Source organism: Leptosomus discolor, chromosome 10 (genome assembly GCF_034619465.1).
Source record: "Leptosomus discolor isolate bLepDis1 chromosome 10, bLepDis1.hap2, whole genome shotgun sequence".
Classification (NCBI taxonomy): Eukaryota; Metazoa; Chordata; class Aves; order Leptosomiformes; family Leptosomidae; genus Leptosomus; species Leptosomus discolor.
In genome coordinates this window covers 19524875-19544586 of record NC_141400.1, presented here as the reverse complement: position 1 = coordinate 19544586, position 19712 = coordinate 19524875, and the positions used below count along the sequence as shown (strand labels likewise).

General features: G+C 45.7%; 1 protein-coding gene across 1 annotated transcript in view; it reads left to right on the top strand.

Moving 5' to 3' along the window:
- FNIP1 (folliculin interacting protein 1) overlaps window positions 1–19712 on the top strand; it is a 66548-nt gene that overhangs the window by 35366 nt on the left and 11470 nt on the right. Inside the window, exons 3-11 of the mRNA XM_086471282.1 lie at window positions 3971–4114; window positions 8430–8530; window positions 8785–8859; window positions 9409–9500; window positions 11601–11684; window positions 12651–12722; window positions 13468–13603; window positions 14160–14361; window positions 15133–15218. Of these exons, the coding sequence (XP_086327408.1) occupies window positions 3971–4114; window positions 8430–8530; window positions 8785–8859; window positions 9409–9500; window positions 11601–11684; window positions 12651–12722; window positions 13468–13603; window positions 14160–14361; window positions 15133–15218 (992 nt within the window). The remainder of the gene's footprint in view (window positions 1–3970; window positions 4115–8429; window positions 8531–8784; window positions 8860–9408; window positions 9501–11600; window positions 11685–12650; window positions 12723–13467; window positions 13604–14159; window positions 14362–15132; window positions 15219–19712) is intronic.

Sequence of the window (19712 nt, the reverse complement as noted above, 5' to 3'; positions counted from 1 at the left end):
CCTTTTGCTTTTAGGTGAGTTGTGTGAAATGGAGACTCTCTGGTCTCCCTCTGGCTCTCGGTGGACAGGTTTCCAGTGAGCCAGGCTGAGCAGCCAGAAGAAGCTGCAAGCACAGGGACCCAGTCCTGCCTTCTTAGCTCTGCTTATTCTCTCTAAACAGAAATGGAAGAATACTAGTGGAGCGGGGGAGGCTAGGGTTGCCTTTACTTCTTTGACTGACCTCTAAGTAATAGAGGAACCGGTCAACTTGGGAAATGAAGGGAGAATGTAGCACTTGACAGCTGCATTTTAAGAAAGATACCTGAATTTTTACAGCAGCACTTGAAGGGAAGGAATGAATGCCTGTCAGGCTATTCTCATGTCCTAGGTGGATGCTTACATTTAATTACCCGTTCAGACCAATGCATATTAATAAAGCAAAAGAGTTAATTTATCTATTTTGGAATAATTTTTCAGCTTTGCTGAAAAACCTGTTCTAGAAATGAGGTACTCTTGAAGAGTGGCGACTTTGCTTGGAAATACAGATTTCTCTATCGCTACCATCACAGGGGTATTTCAGCACCTGCTGTTGCTGAGAGGTAGGAAAGAGTAAAGCATATGATGACGTTTCTCTTCCCTTCTGTCACTCACAGCCCTTACACACACACACAGAATCTGGATTTAGTTCAACACACCAGGCTCCTTTCAACTTTCTTAGTATCCCCAAACCAAAACTGGCCCAGCAGAAAGTCCTTTCCTGTGCACAGCACTGGGCATGTTCTTTTCACTTACTGAGGAATTTATAGACCTTGTGGCAAAGAGTTAAAGGTCTTTGCTGATAGAGGAGGAGAAAAGAGATTCCAGAAGCTGAACCGTAGAATAAAACTACTTTGTACCCTGTCGTACTGTAAAGACATTTTACTCTAAGTTATCTCCAGTACTACCCGATAGGTCTCCAAGACTTTCAGCAAATGATGACCTCGAATGTAAGAACTGTGACTGCCAGGAAGTCTTTGGAGCTGGGCGGTATCTGCAGCGAGCTGGCAGGGAAAGAACAAAGAGTGTGACCCCAGCGGGGAGAGCAGCGTGGCAGCCAGGAGCGGCAGCTGCCCACGGCATCCTTCCAGCAGAGGTTCTGCTCTCCAGCAAATGTGAGCGTTTCGGAGGGCTCCAGCAGCACTTTGCCCAGGGATCTGAGTTGCTGCGACTACATCTATTCAGAAAGAAAATCCACCGCTTTGAAACTTTTCCCCTGTGCAGTTTTAAAATAATTAGGTTACCTTTGAATAGTTGGAAACCTGACTTGAATATCTTTGGAATACTATATTGGAATGCAAGCAATCCCACTCCTTTGATGCATAGTATCTTGAGATTTGTGGCATCTAAAATATCATTGGTGTTTTGAGTCAGAAACTGCAGAGGAGAGGGGCATTGCAGGTACTTGATCTCGTTGTCCAACAGGTTCTTCTTGAGCACATCCTAAGTTTGTAAAAGAGCAAACACCAGAATTCATCAGTGCATTTTAGGAGGGATTCACAGGGTTCAGAAAAGTGGTGTCTGAAAGATCCTGACCTCCTTTACAGACTCCTTGCAGGAGTCTTGGTTCATTAAACTCCACTGCAAAGACCAAACGGCCATTTTCCTGCTTTGCTATTTAAATGAGGCAACTATTACTTCAAGATACCAGACTCCCCAGTGGATCCGGGGAAAGCTGCTGTGCAGAAAAATGCAGTGATCACAAGAAGAAATGATTTAAAAGTGAGTAATTTGCAAACTTAGCCTATTTTTTTAAATGCACAGAATTTTTTTTTCACCTGTAGAAACGCATTTACTGGCTTTACAGTCTCAAGGAAGCTTAGTTCTAATTGTAACTTTTTGAGAAGGAACTTTCAACATCTGATGGAAAAGGCAAGCTGAAATGTGGTTTGCCTGCAAAAGCTTCTGTAACCCTGTGGATTTTATGTGGTTTTATCACATGATGCTTGCCTAGCCTAGGACATTGTTGTTTGTGTCAGAGATAAAATGCAATTCTAGTTCACGAGTTCCTACTGAAGTCATATGATGATCATTCACATGTTCCAGCCATTGTGTACTGTGCTCAAGCCGCAGATACAAGCCATTAGCCAATCTACATATTGCATGAATTCAACGTACTCACCGCGGTGTCGTAATGAGAGGACACTACTATGGGAGGCTGTATGTGACAGAGAAGCACAGGACTCAGCGCTAGTGAACGCTTCCTTCCCCTCTGCCACAGAATTACTGATTTGTCTGCACATTTTTTCCTTAAGGCTTTCTGCAGCAGCAGCTCTCTAATGGGAGCAGCAGGGCAGGCTGCTGCTTGGAGCTCGATAATCCCTGACATTTTCTGCTGTTCTGCTAAATCTCACCCACAGTTAGGGCCAAATAAAAGTCACCTGTCCCTAACTGTGGGTGAGATTTAGCCAAAAAAAGAGTGACATGCACAGCCCTAGGACAGAGGCATGGGAGTCCCATGTTGTCCCTCATTAAAATCCCTCTACAGCAGTAAGAGCAGTCATCTTCTTGTACAGTTGGTGCTGATTATTGAGCAGAGTCATGAAGTTCCCACCCTGTGCCTTGGGTATTTCACACTTTTCTTTATGCCTTTTCCTTTGTTTCGTAGCTATTAAAGATTGAGACATAGTTAGGTTTTTGAATGAAGGGGGAGCTTGCGGTGTGGACTTGCGAGTCCAGAGGTGAAGCTGTGCCATGTAACAGCACTTCTGGATTTCTGTCTGTCTGCTGAAGCTTGCTTCCAGTAGGGTTTGCCAGCTTGCTCTTACTGGTTTGGTGACTGTGTAGGAAATGCTAATTAACAAAGTCTTCGGGCAGAGTTGATGTGTAATTTTGAGCAGCGTAGACTATTTGTGTCTCCTAGTGCTGCCCACTAGGAAATGTAAATAATGCCAACCTTACGTGGGTGTGTTGGAGTGGAATGAGTATGTGAAAAATATGTTGAGATCTTCAGGTGAAGAGGGTTGTCTCATGCTGGTGTAAATGGCATTAACTGACTCAGATGCTGATTCTGCTTGGAATGCTGAGGTTCACGGGGGAAATGGCAGATGTTTTTAAATGCTGAACGAAACAGTTGTGGAGTATGTCCCATGCCAGGGATAGATAACACCGCATGTGTAGAGCGGACACAGATCCTACCCATCCTGTACATCAGTTCCAGCTCCATCTGAGCCCTCCTGATTCCCTTTTTTGCTGTGCTTTTGGTCTGAATCGCTGTGAGAAATCGCTCCTTGGACCATTTCTGCATCGTTTTGTGAAACTTCTCTGGCTTCTCTGTAAGATTAACTGTGTTTTTCAGCTTTGTCCATTTTCAGCCTCGCAATTCCCTCGTGCTGAAAACGAGAGAAATGTCACCTCTGTGCCACTCTTTGAAAGACCAGGGGACTTAGACACAGCTAGGGAGAGATCTATAAAAATAGTATCTTTTCTCTCCACATATCCTTGTAACGTGAATCTCTCCTGAATTCTGTGTTGTTCTTGCTTGATTATTCCTATTCAGTGTGTTTTCGTGTACATCATGAGCTGCTCCTTGTCGTGATCTGCCTGGTATCATCGCTCAGGAGGGCTGTGCCTGTCGCACTGCTGGGTCACCTTTGCCTCAGTGGGCACAGGGGAGCAAGATGGGGACAGCTGGAGACTATTGTTGCCATCCTTCCTTTAAATGCTTTGGTACTCTCCTTTCTCCTAATCCTGGGTCTAAAAAAGTTACTTGTAAAGCTTCAGAGACGGATGGCTGCTTAGGAAAATGGAGTTGGAGTGACCTGTTAGCCCCTGGCTAAAGCTCAGCTTTCTTTCGCACAGCCAGGCTGCTAATAAATATTCTGTTAACTGTTTTCCTGGGGCATAAGTATTTCAGTTGTTAAATATCTTACCTAAACAGCTAAGTGCAATGATGCTAAACAGTGATTTCGGGTCGTGGGTCTTGGTGTGTCACATATGTTTGTCTGTCTTTCAGAAACTCTGCAGCGATGCTCAGGTGAGAGTTTTTGGGAAGTGTTGCCAACTGAAGCCCGGAGGAGACAGCTCCTCTTCCTTGGATAGTTCAATCAATTCATCCTCCTCGTTCTCGGATCCAAAAGAACAATGCCCAAAATACCAGGTGAGTCACTCTTCCTTTTATTTATTTATTTATTTAAATTTTTGCATAACCCGTGTCACATACCAATGGCAGGTGAAGTACTGAGTGTTTAAAAATGCTTGAAATTAGAGGATGGCGGTGGAGACCAGTTTTCAGTCAAAATCAAACTTTGGTTCTGAGTCAGTAATGTTTAATTCTGTAGCTTTGGGTTTGAACAAGTCTGAAACCAACCAGCTGGTTCTCTCGGGATGCGTCTTGAATGGCAGCAATTTCTCCGGGGCATTTGTTCTGTCTTATGACCCTGGTGATAACACTCATTCGGTACGATCAGACTTGGCACAATTATCTTATCTTGGTATAGATGAGGTGGTTTATTTTACTTTATTGCTAAATGCCAGGGGAATAACAGAGAAACATGCTGTCTACAGGGATAGTCTGCGTAAGGGCTTTATAACAAGGGATTCAGTGCACTTGAGTTACATTTTACATAAGAGATTTTGGCCATGAGAGTAGCTAGAGTCATCTGACACGGATATATTTCTGTCATCTCTCCTTCCATGGATCACAAGTGTTTTATATTAAGCCACCCTAAAATAGAACTAAGCCCTTCCACTCTTTGTAATGAAGTAATTGTGTGTTTGAGGGAAGCTGCTATCTCCACAGCCTGTTCTGAAGTACAGTACTACTGATGTCTTAATCTACCGTAGATATAAATGAAGAACCTTTCAGTGCTGACTTTCCCACTGGCACGTTAGCTCCTGCTATATTTGGCGAGCTGTGTATTCTTGTTTTCTCTTTCTCCTCACACTCTTTTCCACAGCTTTAGTAAGGTGGCTGAAGATCTGTTTTCCATTCCTCCCTTCCTGGAAGAGCGTTTAGCTGCGGTTATGAAAGGAGGAGATGTTTCTGTCAGCAGCTTCCTTCCAGCACAAAATAACCTCCTTCATGCATTGTGTGACCAAGAAAAATGATCCCCCCCCACTATCCAGAAATGCTCTCTCCTACTGGGCAGGCTCGGTGCAAACAATGGTCAACGTTATTAAAGGAAATTAATTTCAGTGGTTGGCCTGACAGTGTATTTTAAAGCTGTGGAAAGTTTTCCCTTTTAAGTCCCCATTTTCCTCACACATATCACTTGGGCAAAATCTGACTGACTTGGACTGAAATGATGTGTGGCTGTGTGACCAGCACAGAAGGTGGGCAAGAAACTTTGCCTTCAGTTGCTCTTCCACAGCATCTTCCTTGTAACCTGCCTGCTGTGTTCCCCGCGCTCCTTCCAGGCTTCTCCAGCAAGTGAGCAGGGAGCCATAAATACAAGAGTTCTTTACTGCACAATAAAACTTTGTGTTGTATATGCAGAAGGGCCGGAGTAAGTTTGCCCAGACGTCAGTCAGGCTGGCACTTCCGAACTTCTGACTGCTGTATCTGGTAACTTCAGAAGTTACTTAGTGTATTTGCAGGATTTATAAGCTCTTTCGTTTGGTTTTTTGAAGCTATGAAATGGAAGTCCAAATAATACAATGCTACAGGACTTCTAAAACAGTTCTTTATGTTTCATTGTTTAAATGCACGTTGACTATATTTGAGCAACTTCAATCACCAGGTGAAATACAGGGGTTTGTTCCCGGCTTTCATATTTTTAATTATGTCCTATCCAGATCCCTCACAAATGTGATTAGAATTCATTAAGATGAAGCTGAATATGGTTCTGAGCTTTCCCACAGTTATTTGCACATTATGACACCAGTGGTACCTCTGTGCCTGCTTGTCAGTGTAGTCAGGGTTGAAAAATCTCTCTGATTTGTTGATCACGACATTTGACGTTTATTTCTGCAACGCATTTTTAATTTACAGATGTATGTACTTATTGATAGGACAGTATGTACAGTGAGTGGAATATTAAATGCTGTGCATATATTCAGAAATGTAATTTCCAAATTATGCAGATTTTACTACCTCTAATATGCTAATGTGAAGTAACAAACACTTGTGGGTATTTTATGATCAGTTTTTATGTGAGCTTGTAAATACGACCTAGGGAGTTGGTTTGTGTCCAGGCTGTCGGTGCCGGAGGTGGTGCCCTTTTTGCCAGATGCTCCTTGGCTATTTTTTGTTTGAGTTTTTAATATTTAACCCCTTTCCTCAGTTGATTGCGCTCTACTTTGGTCTTGAGTGACTTTTATTTTGCAACATTAGAGGCCCAAAGAGTTGAACTGTGGCAGTGTTCCCATATTAAATACATTAAATATGTGCATCTTGTGTTATGCATGGTAAGATTATTGTTATTAAGCGTAGATGAAATGCCAGACTGAAACAGGCCATGGGTGCATCTTATCACGCTCTTTGCCTTCAGCATTGCTTGTCTCTGTCTTTCAGGGAAAAGGGAAACCCCTGTAATTAAATTTGAAAGCAGCTGATTGTCACTGGCTTTCTTTAATTTGCTTGCTTGACAAAGAAAAGCAATGCTTTATCTTAAAGGAGTTTTCCTCAGCTTTAGGATTAGGTTTTTCACAACTGCAGAAAGTTGAAACCCAAGCCAACCATCCAGGGCTTGACATTTGTTCAGAATGAGTCCTTCAACTGGAGATCTGCAATGGGGTTAAAAATAACAATCGTCACATTTGGCTGTAGTAATTTGCAGTGTTCTTACTTCAAGATTTCAGGATGCTGGCAGACCTATCATTTCCTAGAGCCATTAACTTCTATGCTTATATTTCCTTGGAGCTGCTGGGTCATACTGACTGATTTTCAAGTCTAGTTTTTCCAGTACTGCCTACAGTGCACCTAGGCAATGTGGTATCCTGGGAGGTGAAGGTGGAAATGGCTCTGAGACCCAGCTGATGGTCAGATTTTGCCCTGTCATGGGAACGCTAGCAAACCTTGCAGTTGTATCCTCATTTTTGTAACTGTGGTTGCTTCTTTTAGTCATCCCCTGTCTTTCTTGCGCTGATAGCAGATTTCCGAGGTTAATAGTATGCCTGTTAAAGTACCATCATCTTAATTGAGAGTGCTTGAGAAGAGCTAAAAATTGAAGAGTGTTACAAGTGTGTTGCCTTTTCGCTGATTAGCATTTCCTTGTTCCTGCCCTTGCTCTGCAGGCTAGCGTGAGCAGAACGTCGAGTGGTCATTTTCCTGTCACTCCTTACTGCTGTAAGGAGTCCGTGGTGTGGACACCCTGTCCTTGGTTGTGCTCTGAGCTCACTGGCTGATGGTGGGGAAAATATTTAGATATATTCCGAGCCTGGTGAGGATCCTGGTTGTTCAGAGCTTGGTTATGGAGATATACGGCATTTAGCATTTTCCAAACACAAGGTTATTTCTGTGACTGGTTTTAGGGACCTTTTGGAAGGATTGCTCTAAGGAAGTGTTATTGGTTATCATGCACCTCAAAGGGAATGTGTTGCTCTCTTGCACAGTACCCAAGTACCTCACCTGTGAACTGCCTGAGCCCTGTGAGCGAGTGATCACGATACTTTAACCTATTCAGGGCAAGGCACAAATGGAGAGCCAGCACTAATGCTCTGCCAGCCTGGAGGTGAAACAGCCCTGGGTAAAGGGACAGGAATCTCAGTCATTGAAAATATACAAATAAGGTGACTCTCAGCTGAGTAGTCATCTCCAGTTGGTTGCCTCGAGTAGCTTTTTAATTTTAGGTGTTTGTTTGCAGTATTTGAACTCGCCTGTGATGTGGCACGGCAACGTTCCTCCTTCGGGTTTAGCCAGTGTGCCTTACAGCGAGCTCTCACCAGCCAAGGAGCAGGGGTTGCACAGCTTAAGCCTGGCATCGTGATGCTCCAGCTCTTTGCTGGTACCGCCACAGGAGCACTGGGGAGAGGTGCATCAAGGATAAAACACCATCAACGGATCAGTTATGAATCGCTTTTTGTAAGAAAGCACTGGTCCAGCTTGGCTCCAGTGCCCAGTCTGCGCAAGATCTTCAGTGAACTTGTGATTCTCCTTGTCAGGCAGACACGAGGTGTCGGCTTAGTGGTTCTTACTCAGTGAAGTGTGTTATCACGCTCTTAAAACTTCTTAGTCCCCTGGCTCGGCGCAGTTTGAATCCGCTTCCTCTCACCCCCTGTCGATGGGTTCGGTTTGTTGGGTGATTTTAGTGGTTTAGCTCGCAGCCCATGTGAAGATCACTTTCTGTGCTAGCGTTATCTTCATTGAACTGTTCAACTCAGCACGTCCAACAGGGTTACAGCAAGATTTATTTTGCGTGTTTATCTTTTAAATAAAGAGCATTTTCCGTAAGCTGTTGTTGCCTTCATAGAAGTGTACGTCTAAAATGCTTAAAACCAAATGTGTTTGGTTTGGGTTTGGGTTTTTTTTGCAGGGTTCTCGGTGCTCCTCAGATGCTAACATGCTTGGAGAGATGATGTTTGGCTCTGTGGCCATGAGCTACAAGGGCTCCACGTTGAAAATTCACCAGATCCGGTAAGATTAATTTTTTTTGCTGCTGGTCTTTTCAGAGGACTTACTCCTTAGTCCTGATATGGAATGAACTGAAAGGCATGAGTGCGGAGTAAAAGGCATTTCTGGGTTTGCTTTAAGGTTATTCGGATGTCACCTTTGACACAAAAGGCTGTTATGTTGTGTTTGGGTCTATAAAATTGGAGGGTTGTGAAATGGAAAGCAAAGCCTGCCTTGGCACCGTGTTTCTGACTGACGTCTTCTGTTTTGTCCTCTAGCTCACCTCCTCAGCTCATGCTCAGCAAGGTCTTCACGGCTCGCACTGGAAGCAGCATCTACGGAAGCCTGAATACGTGAGTCCATTACAGATTTTATCTGTTGCCCATAAGCAGATGAATGTAAGAACACGGAAGGCTTTTTTTTTTTTTTTTTTGGATCCTCCGGGTTCTTTCTCTAGAAAAATAACGTCTTGTTCCCCAACCTGTTACATCCTGTCACTGGTGTCCTCACCTTTCCCTGGCGGTTGTCTTCACCTTAATTCACTTTAAGTGAATGAATGAACCCTTCCTTTAATGCTGGTGAGGTGAAGCTTGATACTGTAAGGTGCAAAAGTACCTGCAGCCACCAAAGGAGGATGAGGGCGGAACTCTGGGGCTGGGGAATTCAGTCCAAGATGAAGAAAAAGGTGTTACAAAACCATCTGGCTTCAGAGGGGTCAGTGTTTAGTTTTCTGTGTATGAATTGAGCCACCTGAGAATGTGGTTTAGGCTCTGAAGGCTTTTTGTGGTGGAAGCCTGCGTTCTTGTCTTGTCCGTTCCATTAGGGCTGTAGTGAAGTAACACTATATTCTACTGAAATGCAAATCACTGTTTTTATTGTATGTTTTGTGTTCTTTGTTGTAGGTTGCAGGACAGTCTTGAGTTCATTAATCAAGACAGCAATACGTTAAAGCCTGACCACAGTACAATTATGAATGGACTTCTTGGGAATATAGGTAATTACAAACAGATTTTATTTCCTGATGTCTTTGAATAAACATAGATTCTTGAATTATGAAAGTCTTCTGAAAAGAATCAAATTAAGGAAGAAAAAAAAAAAAGTTAAAGATGTAACAGTAAATTAATGTTGGTGAGGTTTGGCTTTTCCTGGGGACAGTAGGGCTTGGTAGTAAAAATACTGTACTTCAGTGCTTGGTTGTCCTTGGTTGCCTGATGAGCTCTTCAGCACGTCCTGCCTTTCCCTTGCTTTAGGTTGTTGACCTTCCAAGCAAATATCTGTTGTAGCAGGTGGAATAAGGGGCAGCTTTTTACGTTTGCTTTCCAGCACGTTGCTGTATGTCAAATACGCTTTTCTGGGGTCGGAAGCAAGAGGTGAATTGATGACTTTGTTACTCTAACTGGGTTTCTGGCTTTGACATGGTCCTAGTTCTTGTTGGGTCTGTTTACTTCTCCCCTTCACGCTGACTTTGATAAAACTACACCTAAGCATGGACTTAAATGCTTTTCAGGCTCAAAAGCTGTATACCTCATTAAAGTCATTCTCTATAGTCCATTTATCAGGGAAGCCAATTAAAACTGGAAGAACCTATTGTCTATTAAATGTTTCCTGAATTCACTAAGTCAGGAGAGTTAAAAAGATGCATTTTTCTTGATATTCAGCATTCCTTTCAGACTTCAGTTGCCATTTTTGACAGTGCACGAATGAATGAGGTGCTGGATCTAAGAGAGAGGAAGTCACTTCATCAGCTTTCAGGGTTTTGCTGTGCTTTGCGCTGGGCAAAAGTTGCCTGTATCACCGGTGTGATTTAAACTGCAAGTTCAAATCCAGATAATGCAGCTATTCGGTGCGGACTCAGGGTGATTGAGGCGTAGCCAGCGCCACGTGTTCATCTGGGTCCGGCTCTGTCGTGAGGGTGACTTCTCCCCAGCGGGCAGAAAAGGTGACAGCCCTGAGAGCTGGCGGGGAGGTGTCGGCACCTCGGCGCCAGGGCATGCGCCGGGAAGCACCGGGATTGCTGCTGGACGAGACGGCTGAAGCTTTTTTTTGCCGCTGAGCTGCGCGAGTTCTCGGCCGGTTCGGCCGTGTTGGGGTAGGGTTCCCCTCGCAGCGCGGGGGGAGCCGCGGGGAGGGGAGGCGGAGAAGTTAATCTGTAACTGCAGCGTTTCCAACAACTGCAACAGCAAAGGCTGCTCCTGACTCACTGGCTCTGTGGTAGGAGAAGGGTCTATGTGTTTTGGTTGGGAACTATTTACAAGCTGCTTTTTTTAGATACGCTGGTTTAAACAAAAATAAAAAGGCAGGACCAGTCATGGCCTGTCCTTTAGTGAGTGAAGACCGAAGAGAATAGAAGGGGGGCTTTGTGGAGGTGCAGCCCTCATGTTTTGTATAATCAGAAACCTTTGAGTGAGCAGTAGCTTCAAACTGAGGAGAGGGACTGGCAATTAACTCATTAAAAATACCCATGCGTTTTTCCTGGCTCCCTGTACAGTAAATATCCTCTTTTCCCTGGTATGTCTACAACCCAGTATTACTTTTTAAATGAACTGCTGAGACTGCTAACACTGACGTTCTATATGATTGTTTCACTAAACTGATGTGCTGACTGTTTAGCCTATAATTTCCTATTGGTTCTGCTAAGATGAATTTCTGCCTGCCTTCTCCCCCTTCCTCCCTGTCGTCTCCAGCAAACGGCGTTCCTCAGCCACCCCACCACTGCGGATGTTAAAACACACATTGTATTCCACCATGAATCTCCTGTTTGTGATTGAGTTAGGCTTTGAGCCTGCATAAATTAATCATTTTTCAGCTTGGGGGGAAAAAAAAAAAAAAAGCCCTTGGAGAGAAACCCCATCCTTGTATGGGAGACAGTGTAAAGCTGGGTCTATTATTTTAATTTTATAAATGCTATATAGTCTCACTGTAAGCCGTATCCTTGAATCAACGTTCTTGTTAAGCCTAAGAGCTGTTCTCCTGCATACGTTAAGTCTGCATTTATTTTGGCTTGTATCTTCTCCCTGCCCTGGCCCCCTCCCTGCAGACTGTTCTGCTTTACTAACCTCATTCTTTCATGTGTATTTTACGTTTTGCCATGTAGGTCTTTCACAGCTTTGCAGCCCTAGGCGGGCATTCTCAGAGCAAGGTCCGCTCCGCCTGATCCGGAGCGCCTCTTTCTTTGCAGGTTTGCAGTGTGCTGTGTGCTGTGCGGTGTGGCTAGTCTAGCTGTGTGACAAACCCGTGTGGATTTGTAGTTTAGCCCTGGAAATAAGATTTTTGTTGGTTTCAAATTCAAAACGGACAGTGGTCTCTGCTCCCTTGCCTTTTTGGATAGCTGCTTTAAATCCCCAGAGGACCGCAGGCATTTTAATAGTCCTCGTTGGGGTGGATTGGTTGTGTTGTTTTGGAAACAAATATATCTAATGGTGGATTTCGTATTTTTGGAAATAATATTTCACGTAGTGATCTGGACTTGTTTCAACCAAACTGTAAAAACGGAAGCCAACCTAGGTTCATTTAGAATGGACATTTCTTGCTTTTAGTGGCTGGGTCTTATTTCCATGGCTGAGTAGCTTTTATTTCACACACACACTTGTAAAATATATCACACCTAAAGACTATTGAGCCTGAGACACTTTTGATCTTGTGTATATGCAGACTGTGAATCTGGACAGCTTAGTTGAACAACCAATGTACTGCTCACAGTTTAAAAGTATTTATTGTCTTCAAGGCAGCATTGTAAAATCCTTTTGAAATAATATCTGTAATACCCAAGAAAGCTGGTGTATGAATGAAGGCGTGTTTGTATTGCTTTTTGGTGGGTTTTTTGTCTGTACACCGAGTACTAAGAATGTGACCAACATCCTTTCGGTACATTAAAATTTCACTGAAAAATATCTGCGTAAAGAAACAACGTGTACCAGCTTCAGTTCGTGCTCAAATAGGTGTATGGGCTGGAGAAAAATACATCCAGGCTTTTCAGAGGAGTGTTTTGGCTTGTTCAGCTAAGCAGCCTTTCTTGGTGATGGCCTTGTGCAGTGCTGTTGATCTGAATTAATGAGCATGTTTTTGTTTCATTAATTACATGGAGATCTGCAAACAAGAAAGGAACTGTATATTCCCCTGCTAATTGGTATTCCTTGTTTTACAGTTCACAGCAACCCTATGGATATGCCTGGGAGGGAGCAGAATGAGGACAGAGACAGCGGTATAGCAAGATCTGGTAATGGCAGTTCCACGTGTTAACCCTATCGACCCCCAAATTTCTCAGTGGTGTTTGTCAGTGAGATGTCTGGGCATCCTCAAATAGCTTTTTCTGCGCTGAAGTGCGATTGTTCTGGTTCATTGTATGTAAGCATTAATGCGTCCCTATGCATGTACGTGGGAGTGGGGTAGGCATCCAGGGGGCTGCGTGGGGAATCCCGCAGAGGGAGCCGGAACAGCAGTGCAGTTTCTCAAAGCGTGCTGCAGATGAGCAAGCCCAGTTAGATATCCGATTGAGTCGGCAGCGTTGCTGAACCATGCTCGTGGTCACCTCCTTTCCGAACTGAGGAGGACGGTAATGTTAAAACGTGGATTCACCTCCACAGCACCTCTCTCCTCCCCGCAAATTCAGGATATTGGGCACTTCAGGTTAGGACTGGAAAGGCTGTTGAAGGATGTGATTAGTGTAACCCCTTTCCACAAAGAATTTATTTCCCGATACTCAGGGCTGTCGAGCAAGGTGCAGCCTGTACGTTGCCTGTTATGTAAAGCTGCAGGACTGTCCCACCCTTGCAGTGCTTGTAGGTCTTGTTAATGTTGTTATAAACTTGTTATTTTTAGATAAGAAACACAGATAAGCAAAAGAGAAGGCACTCGAGAAGCAGCTCCAGTTTATGTTGAGGGGCTTCGTTTAGTTGCTGGTGTTACTTTCCCAATGCTCTTTTTTCTGAAGAGATTTTTATTTATTCCTCTTATTATTGCAGCATCTCTTAGCAGTCTGCTCATCACTCCGTTTCCATCTCCGGGCTCCTCGTTTAACAAAAGCTGTGCTAGCAGTTACCAGCGGCGTTGGCGTCGCAGTCAGACTACCAGCTTGGAGAACGGGGTCTTCCCTCGATGGTGAGCTGGGAGTGAAAACGCGGGTTGCTGCCCATAAATTTTCCACCGTTGTCAGCTTGATTCTGCTCTTGCATATGTACATCTGCTCTTGCTGTTGCTTTGGGTGGGGGTGTTCACAGAGGTGTAAGTCAGGCTGCACTTCCACGCCTGATCTTTTTTAGTATCTGTTTTCTTCATGGCATTCATTGTTTGGCACTAAGTAGAAAAGCCTTCAGCAAAATGTAAACCTGTAGGCTGTATTTTTGAGGGTAAGAAGCCCTAAAATCCTACTCAAAACACAGATTCTTGGCAGAGATGGGAGAGAACAAGAATACCGTATTCTGATCCCACAAACACTTTGAATCTGGTCCCAGCTTTTGTGATTGCGGGATCAATTAATGGTTGCTTGTAAAAACAATTGGGAAGTGGGTGTTATCAAAGGTGATGATTTGACTACACGTGCAAATGAAAGGTGTTTATTGAAGTTAAATGTTCAGGACTTGAATCACACAGGGAGACCAAGGTACGACTTTAAGCAGTGGATTACATTAACTTTCTATTTTTTTCACGCTTCAAGGTCCATGGATGAAAGCTTTAACTTGTCAGATGACAGCTCTGGTCCTAGCCCAGGAATTGTTAGGAAGAAAAAGATAGCAATTGGCGTTATTTTTTCACTCTCGAGAGATGAAGACGAAAACAACAAATTTAATGAGTTCTTCTTCTCGCACTTCCCTCTTTTCGAGAGTCACATGAACAAACTGAAGAGTGCCATCGAGCAGGTAAACACGGGCTCTTGATTCTTGCGCTTTTATCACTGTACGTTCCCCCGGCCCTGCCAGATTCTATTCCGAGCCCTGGTTACTCGTTTACAAAAGTGGGATCGACTGTTGGAATTGCACCAGGGAAGAGCTTTGCTCTGCAGCATCTTTGCTGATGTTTCTTACTGGTGGCGAAGGCACAACACAGGGTGAGGACAGAGCGCACTGCCTTACGCGGCGGGGGGGGGCTGGGAGAGCTGCCAGCAAGCCCTGGATCAGCCGAGGGGGAAAGGTGCTTTTAAGGTCTCCTCCACCTCCCCTCTTCAGCTGCGCCCGAGTCCACTGGATCGCAGGGTCAGAACCTATCTCTAGGCTGTTCCAGGCTGTAAATAAATATTGAGCTTTTTTCCTCTTTCTTTTTTTAACCCCCTGATTCTGATGTGTAGGAAATTTTCAAAGATCAAAGTTTCAAACATGTGGTTAGATTTGCTTCAGATCTTTTGCCTAGGAAATGCTTAGTGGTTACTCTGCTGCTGCAGTGAAAACTTCGACCCCTTTTATGCCTTGAATGGTGAAAAGCACAGAAGACGCAGAGGCTGCAAATGCGTGTGCCTCACCTGTCTCTCCTCAGACACGAAAGCTGGCACTTGTACCATCGTTTTATCACTTAAAAAAAAAAAATATTTGCATGACTGCTTGCATGAAAGATAAAGTCAAACACATGACTCTGTTTTCCATTTTCTGTGCTTCTGTAGCTATGTGTTACTTATCTGTTTAATGATTGTTTTCAAGGCTATGAAAATGAGTCGTAGATCAGCTGATGCCAGTCAGCGGAGTTTGGCATATAACAGAATTGTTGATGCTCTTAATGAATTCAGGTGAGCAGTTCATCTCCTATCTTTTGTGTCTGTTTCTTCAAAAGCACTCAAGTCTGTTTTAGAAGGATCTTGGTGCAGGATAAATAACTCACAATGTCCGAAGTCTTCTGCAAAAGCAGTTACCAAAAAGGTACTGGTGACAGCAAGCCATGACAATCCGTTTGTGTTTCTAGATTTTGCCAAGTGTGTGTATCTGTCAGGCCTGGATGTGAACAGGACGCAGGTGACCGAGGGTTTCTGTGCTTTAGGTGGTATTGAAGCCCCCAACAATCTCTTAAGCCATCTTTTACGACCCACTGAGAGAATTGCACAGCCACGTTAGGGAAATCCTCTGGTGTGTGTTTGCCTGATGTGTGAGCAGAGCAAGGCTTTCACTGTGCTCTGTATTCCGCTCTAAAGGCGTTTCAGGTAAGAGCTCCTAAGAAGAAGGACCGTCTTTTCCACACAGTAAAGTGCCATCCTGTCGTCTCTCGCTATCGGTACCTGCAGAGCATCTCTGCTCAGCAGTGAATACACAAAGTAACGCTGATAAGCATATCCCTGGCATTTCGCTGTATTTTCTTTCCGTAGTTTAAGTCATGGGGAGGGAATTAAGATGAAATCCATCTGTTTCAAGTGATTCATCTCCTCTCAGATGGGAGTGGCAGGGTGCTTCCTTTTACAACCAGCCTAGAGCTGCTTTTTAAAGACGTTCTAGAAGACAGTGCTCTGATGTTGTGAAAAGAAAACCCTGACATCAGGATGTGTTTTACTGAACAGTGAAGGATCCTGAGGGCTCACTCGTTTTTTTACAGCTCCACTTACCTGAATGCCATGGATTAGGTGGTGTTGCGGGATGAAGGCACAGTGTATTTTTAATTTATTTTTATTTTATTTTTCAGAACCTCACCTCTGGGCAGTTGTGAGGAAGGACAGAGGCTGTGTTCGGTAGGGACAGGAGGCAGGGAAGAGCGAGCACGTGGGCCTGCGGTGAGAGGTGGATGGGATGAGCAGTGCCAAGAGAAGGAGCAGAGGGAGCTCGTGACTGCTGGGAGCCGCCGATCCTGCCCAGGGGCCCGAGACGAGTTCGGCAACTCTGAGCAGCCGCGGTGGTTCCTCCGCTCCCCCCAGCTCTGCTCTGCCTCTCCTCCCCGCTCTCACCCAGAGCCATTTCTCTGCGTTGCCCCCCACCCACCCCACAACGCCACCTCCCCAGCCGTTTTCCCAAAACTTCCCCCAAAACGTTCCCCCCCAAAGCTTGGTTCAACGGACTTTGCCTGTTCTCCTTTGTCCTTCCAAGTTAAACAGTTCCAGAGCGGTGGGGAGGGGCGCGTATACCGAGTGAAACGCAGGAAAAATAACCCCAAGAACGCAGGCCGCGTCCCCCTTGCTGGCTTTTCCCTCCCGGGAGGGAAGCTCAGCGGTGCTGAGCTGGGATGGGACGAGGAAGGCTGCTCTTGTCAGGCTGAGGAGGGAAATAACGTCCCAGCGGACATCGGCGGGTTGTCACCCTCCCGCGCCGCCGCCGGACGCGGTCGTTCCCATGACATGGCCCTTGCGTAACCGACGCTGGAAGCATGTGTCCAACTACCAGTTTTATGCGGGGGTTTCCATGGCGATATAAATATTACTCTTTAATAGTGTGACGAGGTAAATTAAATCCAGTTTAATTTCCTATAAATCGCTTTCCTGAGGCAGCAGACTTTGGCAATTCTGGTTCTTTTTTTTTATTAAGCGAGAGCGCTCAGGGACGCGCCAGCCGGTGCCCCCAGCCCGGGCCGGTGCTGCACAAGGTCCTCGCAACTCCGTGGTGTCTTGGGGCAGCACCGGGTGCTGCCATCGAGCCAAGCATTCCTGTAACGTGCAAGAGCCGCTTGCTTTTCAAAGCAATGCAGAATGTGTCTGGTAAGAAAGAGGGGGGAAAAAAAAAGGGCGTATTTAAATACTGAAGGCTGGATGCAAAGATGCTTTGGCACAGGTTCAGCAAACCCATTTAGGCCACTATTATCTCTTTAGGCGTCTGCTTTCCCACTGAAGTCACGGGGAAGTCAGGAGCCCGAGTCCTTTGGTGAACCTGAGACTTGTGTTGATTCCTGCCCTCTTAGCAAATTCTGCTGGAGGGAAGAAGGGTGCTGACTTCAGTAGGTTGGTGTTTCTAAAACATAATCCTGCTCTGGTTTTTAACTCATTGCAGTCCTTTTTTTAAGGAGTTTTTTTTTAAATAACAAAAAAAAACAACACCAAAACAGAATTTCAAAGGTTTTCAAGTGTAGCTGGTAATGAGAATAACCTCAAATCACTGGGGCGTGGGGGACCAGCTACATGCTGCCATGCGGATTAGAGGAGGGAGTGTGCTGGTGGTCCCCATAGCCCCCCAAGGGTCCCCCTCTGCAGGGAAGGTGCCATGGCTGTAGGTAAGCCTGATCGCCTGCAGCAGGGTTATTGTAAGGGGCTGGCCGCAGGGTCAGCCAGGCATTTACCTGCCGGTCCTGGGGCTTGAGGGGGAGAAAAGGCGAGAGCGAAACAGCCCCTTTCCTGTGCTTCTGCCGCCTCATCCTGGGAATAACAAAGCTGCTTTCCCCGAAAGGCCCAGGCTGCTTCTGCAAATGGATGCTGTTAAGTTTGCCGTCCGTTGGGTGCCCAGCTCCAGGCCTACCCTTCCATCGTTATTCACTTTACAGCAATTTTTAATTTTCTAAAGCACTGATGGATTTAGCTATTAACACTTGACTTAGAGGCTTAAAACTCTCTTTGGATGTCAGCTGTGCAGGCACATGACTTGCGAAATAAGCTACTGCGCTTGCATAAACATTTCGACTCCCCCGGTCCCCGAGGCCAATGCAGCACATTGATAACACAGATTATGCGTCTGACTAATACCTGTGTGGCAAATACGCAGCCTGGCGAGGAACCACGGAGCGCCAGGCCCAAGGAAACACCTCTCTGCTTTCTGGCAGCCAGGTTTGATCTTATTTTATGGCAGTAATTTTTAAGCGGCTTAACGCTGCTGTGAACCGAGCGGTGCAGGTTGCTCCGCGGCGCGGGCTGGCCCCTGTGCCAGCACGGGCATCGCCCAGGCTCCCTGCGTGGGGGAAGCCCCGCTCCTGCACTCATGGCAGCACTTACTGCCTTCGTTTGGTTTTTCCTTTTTAAGGAAAAAATCATCTTTGGAAGGAAGGAACGAGGATAAGGGAGTGAACGCCAGTGAATTAAGTTTTATAAACCTTTTTTTTTTTCTTTTTTGAAACAATCCCTAAAGAGACGCGAAGCTCTGCCATTATATTGCAGCTCTTCATTAGCAGAGCGGCTCTCGCAGCGCCGTGCTGAGGGTCGGAGGCATTTCCCCTGGGGAGGAAGGGGGCTGCAGAGGGATGCTCTCACCCACCAGGAACCATCTGGCTCCTTTGGTGCGTACGGCACCGGGGAAAGATGTCTCGGACCGGCACTGACATCCGGGACAAAGGCCGGGAAGGTTTGGGGGGGGTGTTTGGGCGCAGGTGAAGCAGGAAGAAGGGAGCAGCCCAACGCCTGCCCTGCGGCCGTGCCGGCGGCCGGGCCGCTCGCCTCGGTGCCATCTGCGCCCGCAGCCCCCAGGGGGTTTGCAGGAAGGGGTTTCGCTCCTGTCTTCGTTTTCTTTTGGCTGGGCCGTGCTTTGTTTGGTTTCCAGCCGCCGGTAGATGCGAAGGCGTTTCCTGAGGAGCTCCCCCAGCCCCTCCACCTGCTGCACCCCTCGGTACCCGTAACCTCCAGGTTGGAGTTCAGCCTCCCAGCAGCATTTCCAAATAGAAACCATTTCAACTCTACTGGAACCCTCAAAAGAACGGCCTCTCGTTAACGAACTTTCCCTCGCTGTGCGATGCTGGGGCGGCTGGCGGAGGGGAGGGGGCCGCTTGCTGCAGGTGGCCCCCTTTGATTTTTGGTGGTTGTTATTGTTTAAATCCTGTGAACTTCCCTGGAGTGTTTTGGGTGTTTTATGTTTTGGGGGTTGTTTTTGTTTTGTTTTGTTTTTTATTTCTTTGGGTTTGTTCTTTACTAAGTGGAGGGGGAGCGTTTCCCCCCACGTTTGCAGAGCTGGGAAGCGGTGAATCCTTGCCCTTGGTTTCTGTGCCGTTGCTGCCTGCGCTGGCATGGAGGGTTCCCTGCGCCGCAGTCACATGCCTGCTGGCCACCGGCCAGGGCAATCTGATCTCTCTCTGAGGAAACACTATCAGTTGCAGATGCAGCCAGGGTTACCAGAATAGTAAATAACGAATCACAAGACTCGGTCTATCTTTTCAACGAAAACAAATATTTTAATATGTTGGTTTTAGTAGAGAAGCAGTTTCTTTTTTTCAAAACAGCCGAGCTGCGAGAGGCTTGGCTTGGGTTAGTTTGCATGTGAAGGAGAAAGAAGCTGTGTTTTACATTAAGTTGTGAAATTTATCTTCAGCTTCTAAGGTCAGCTGTGTCCGGGGGGGGCGGGGTGTCTGTAAGTTTCGATACTTCTTTTGAGCTTTGAAACTCCTTGAGCTTTGA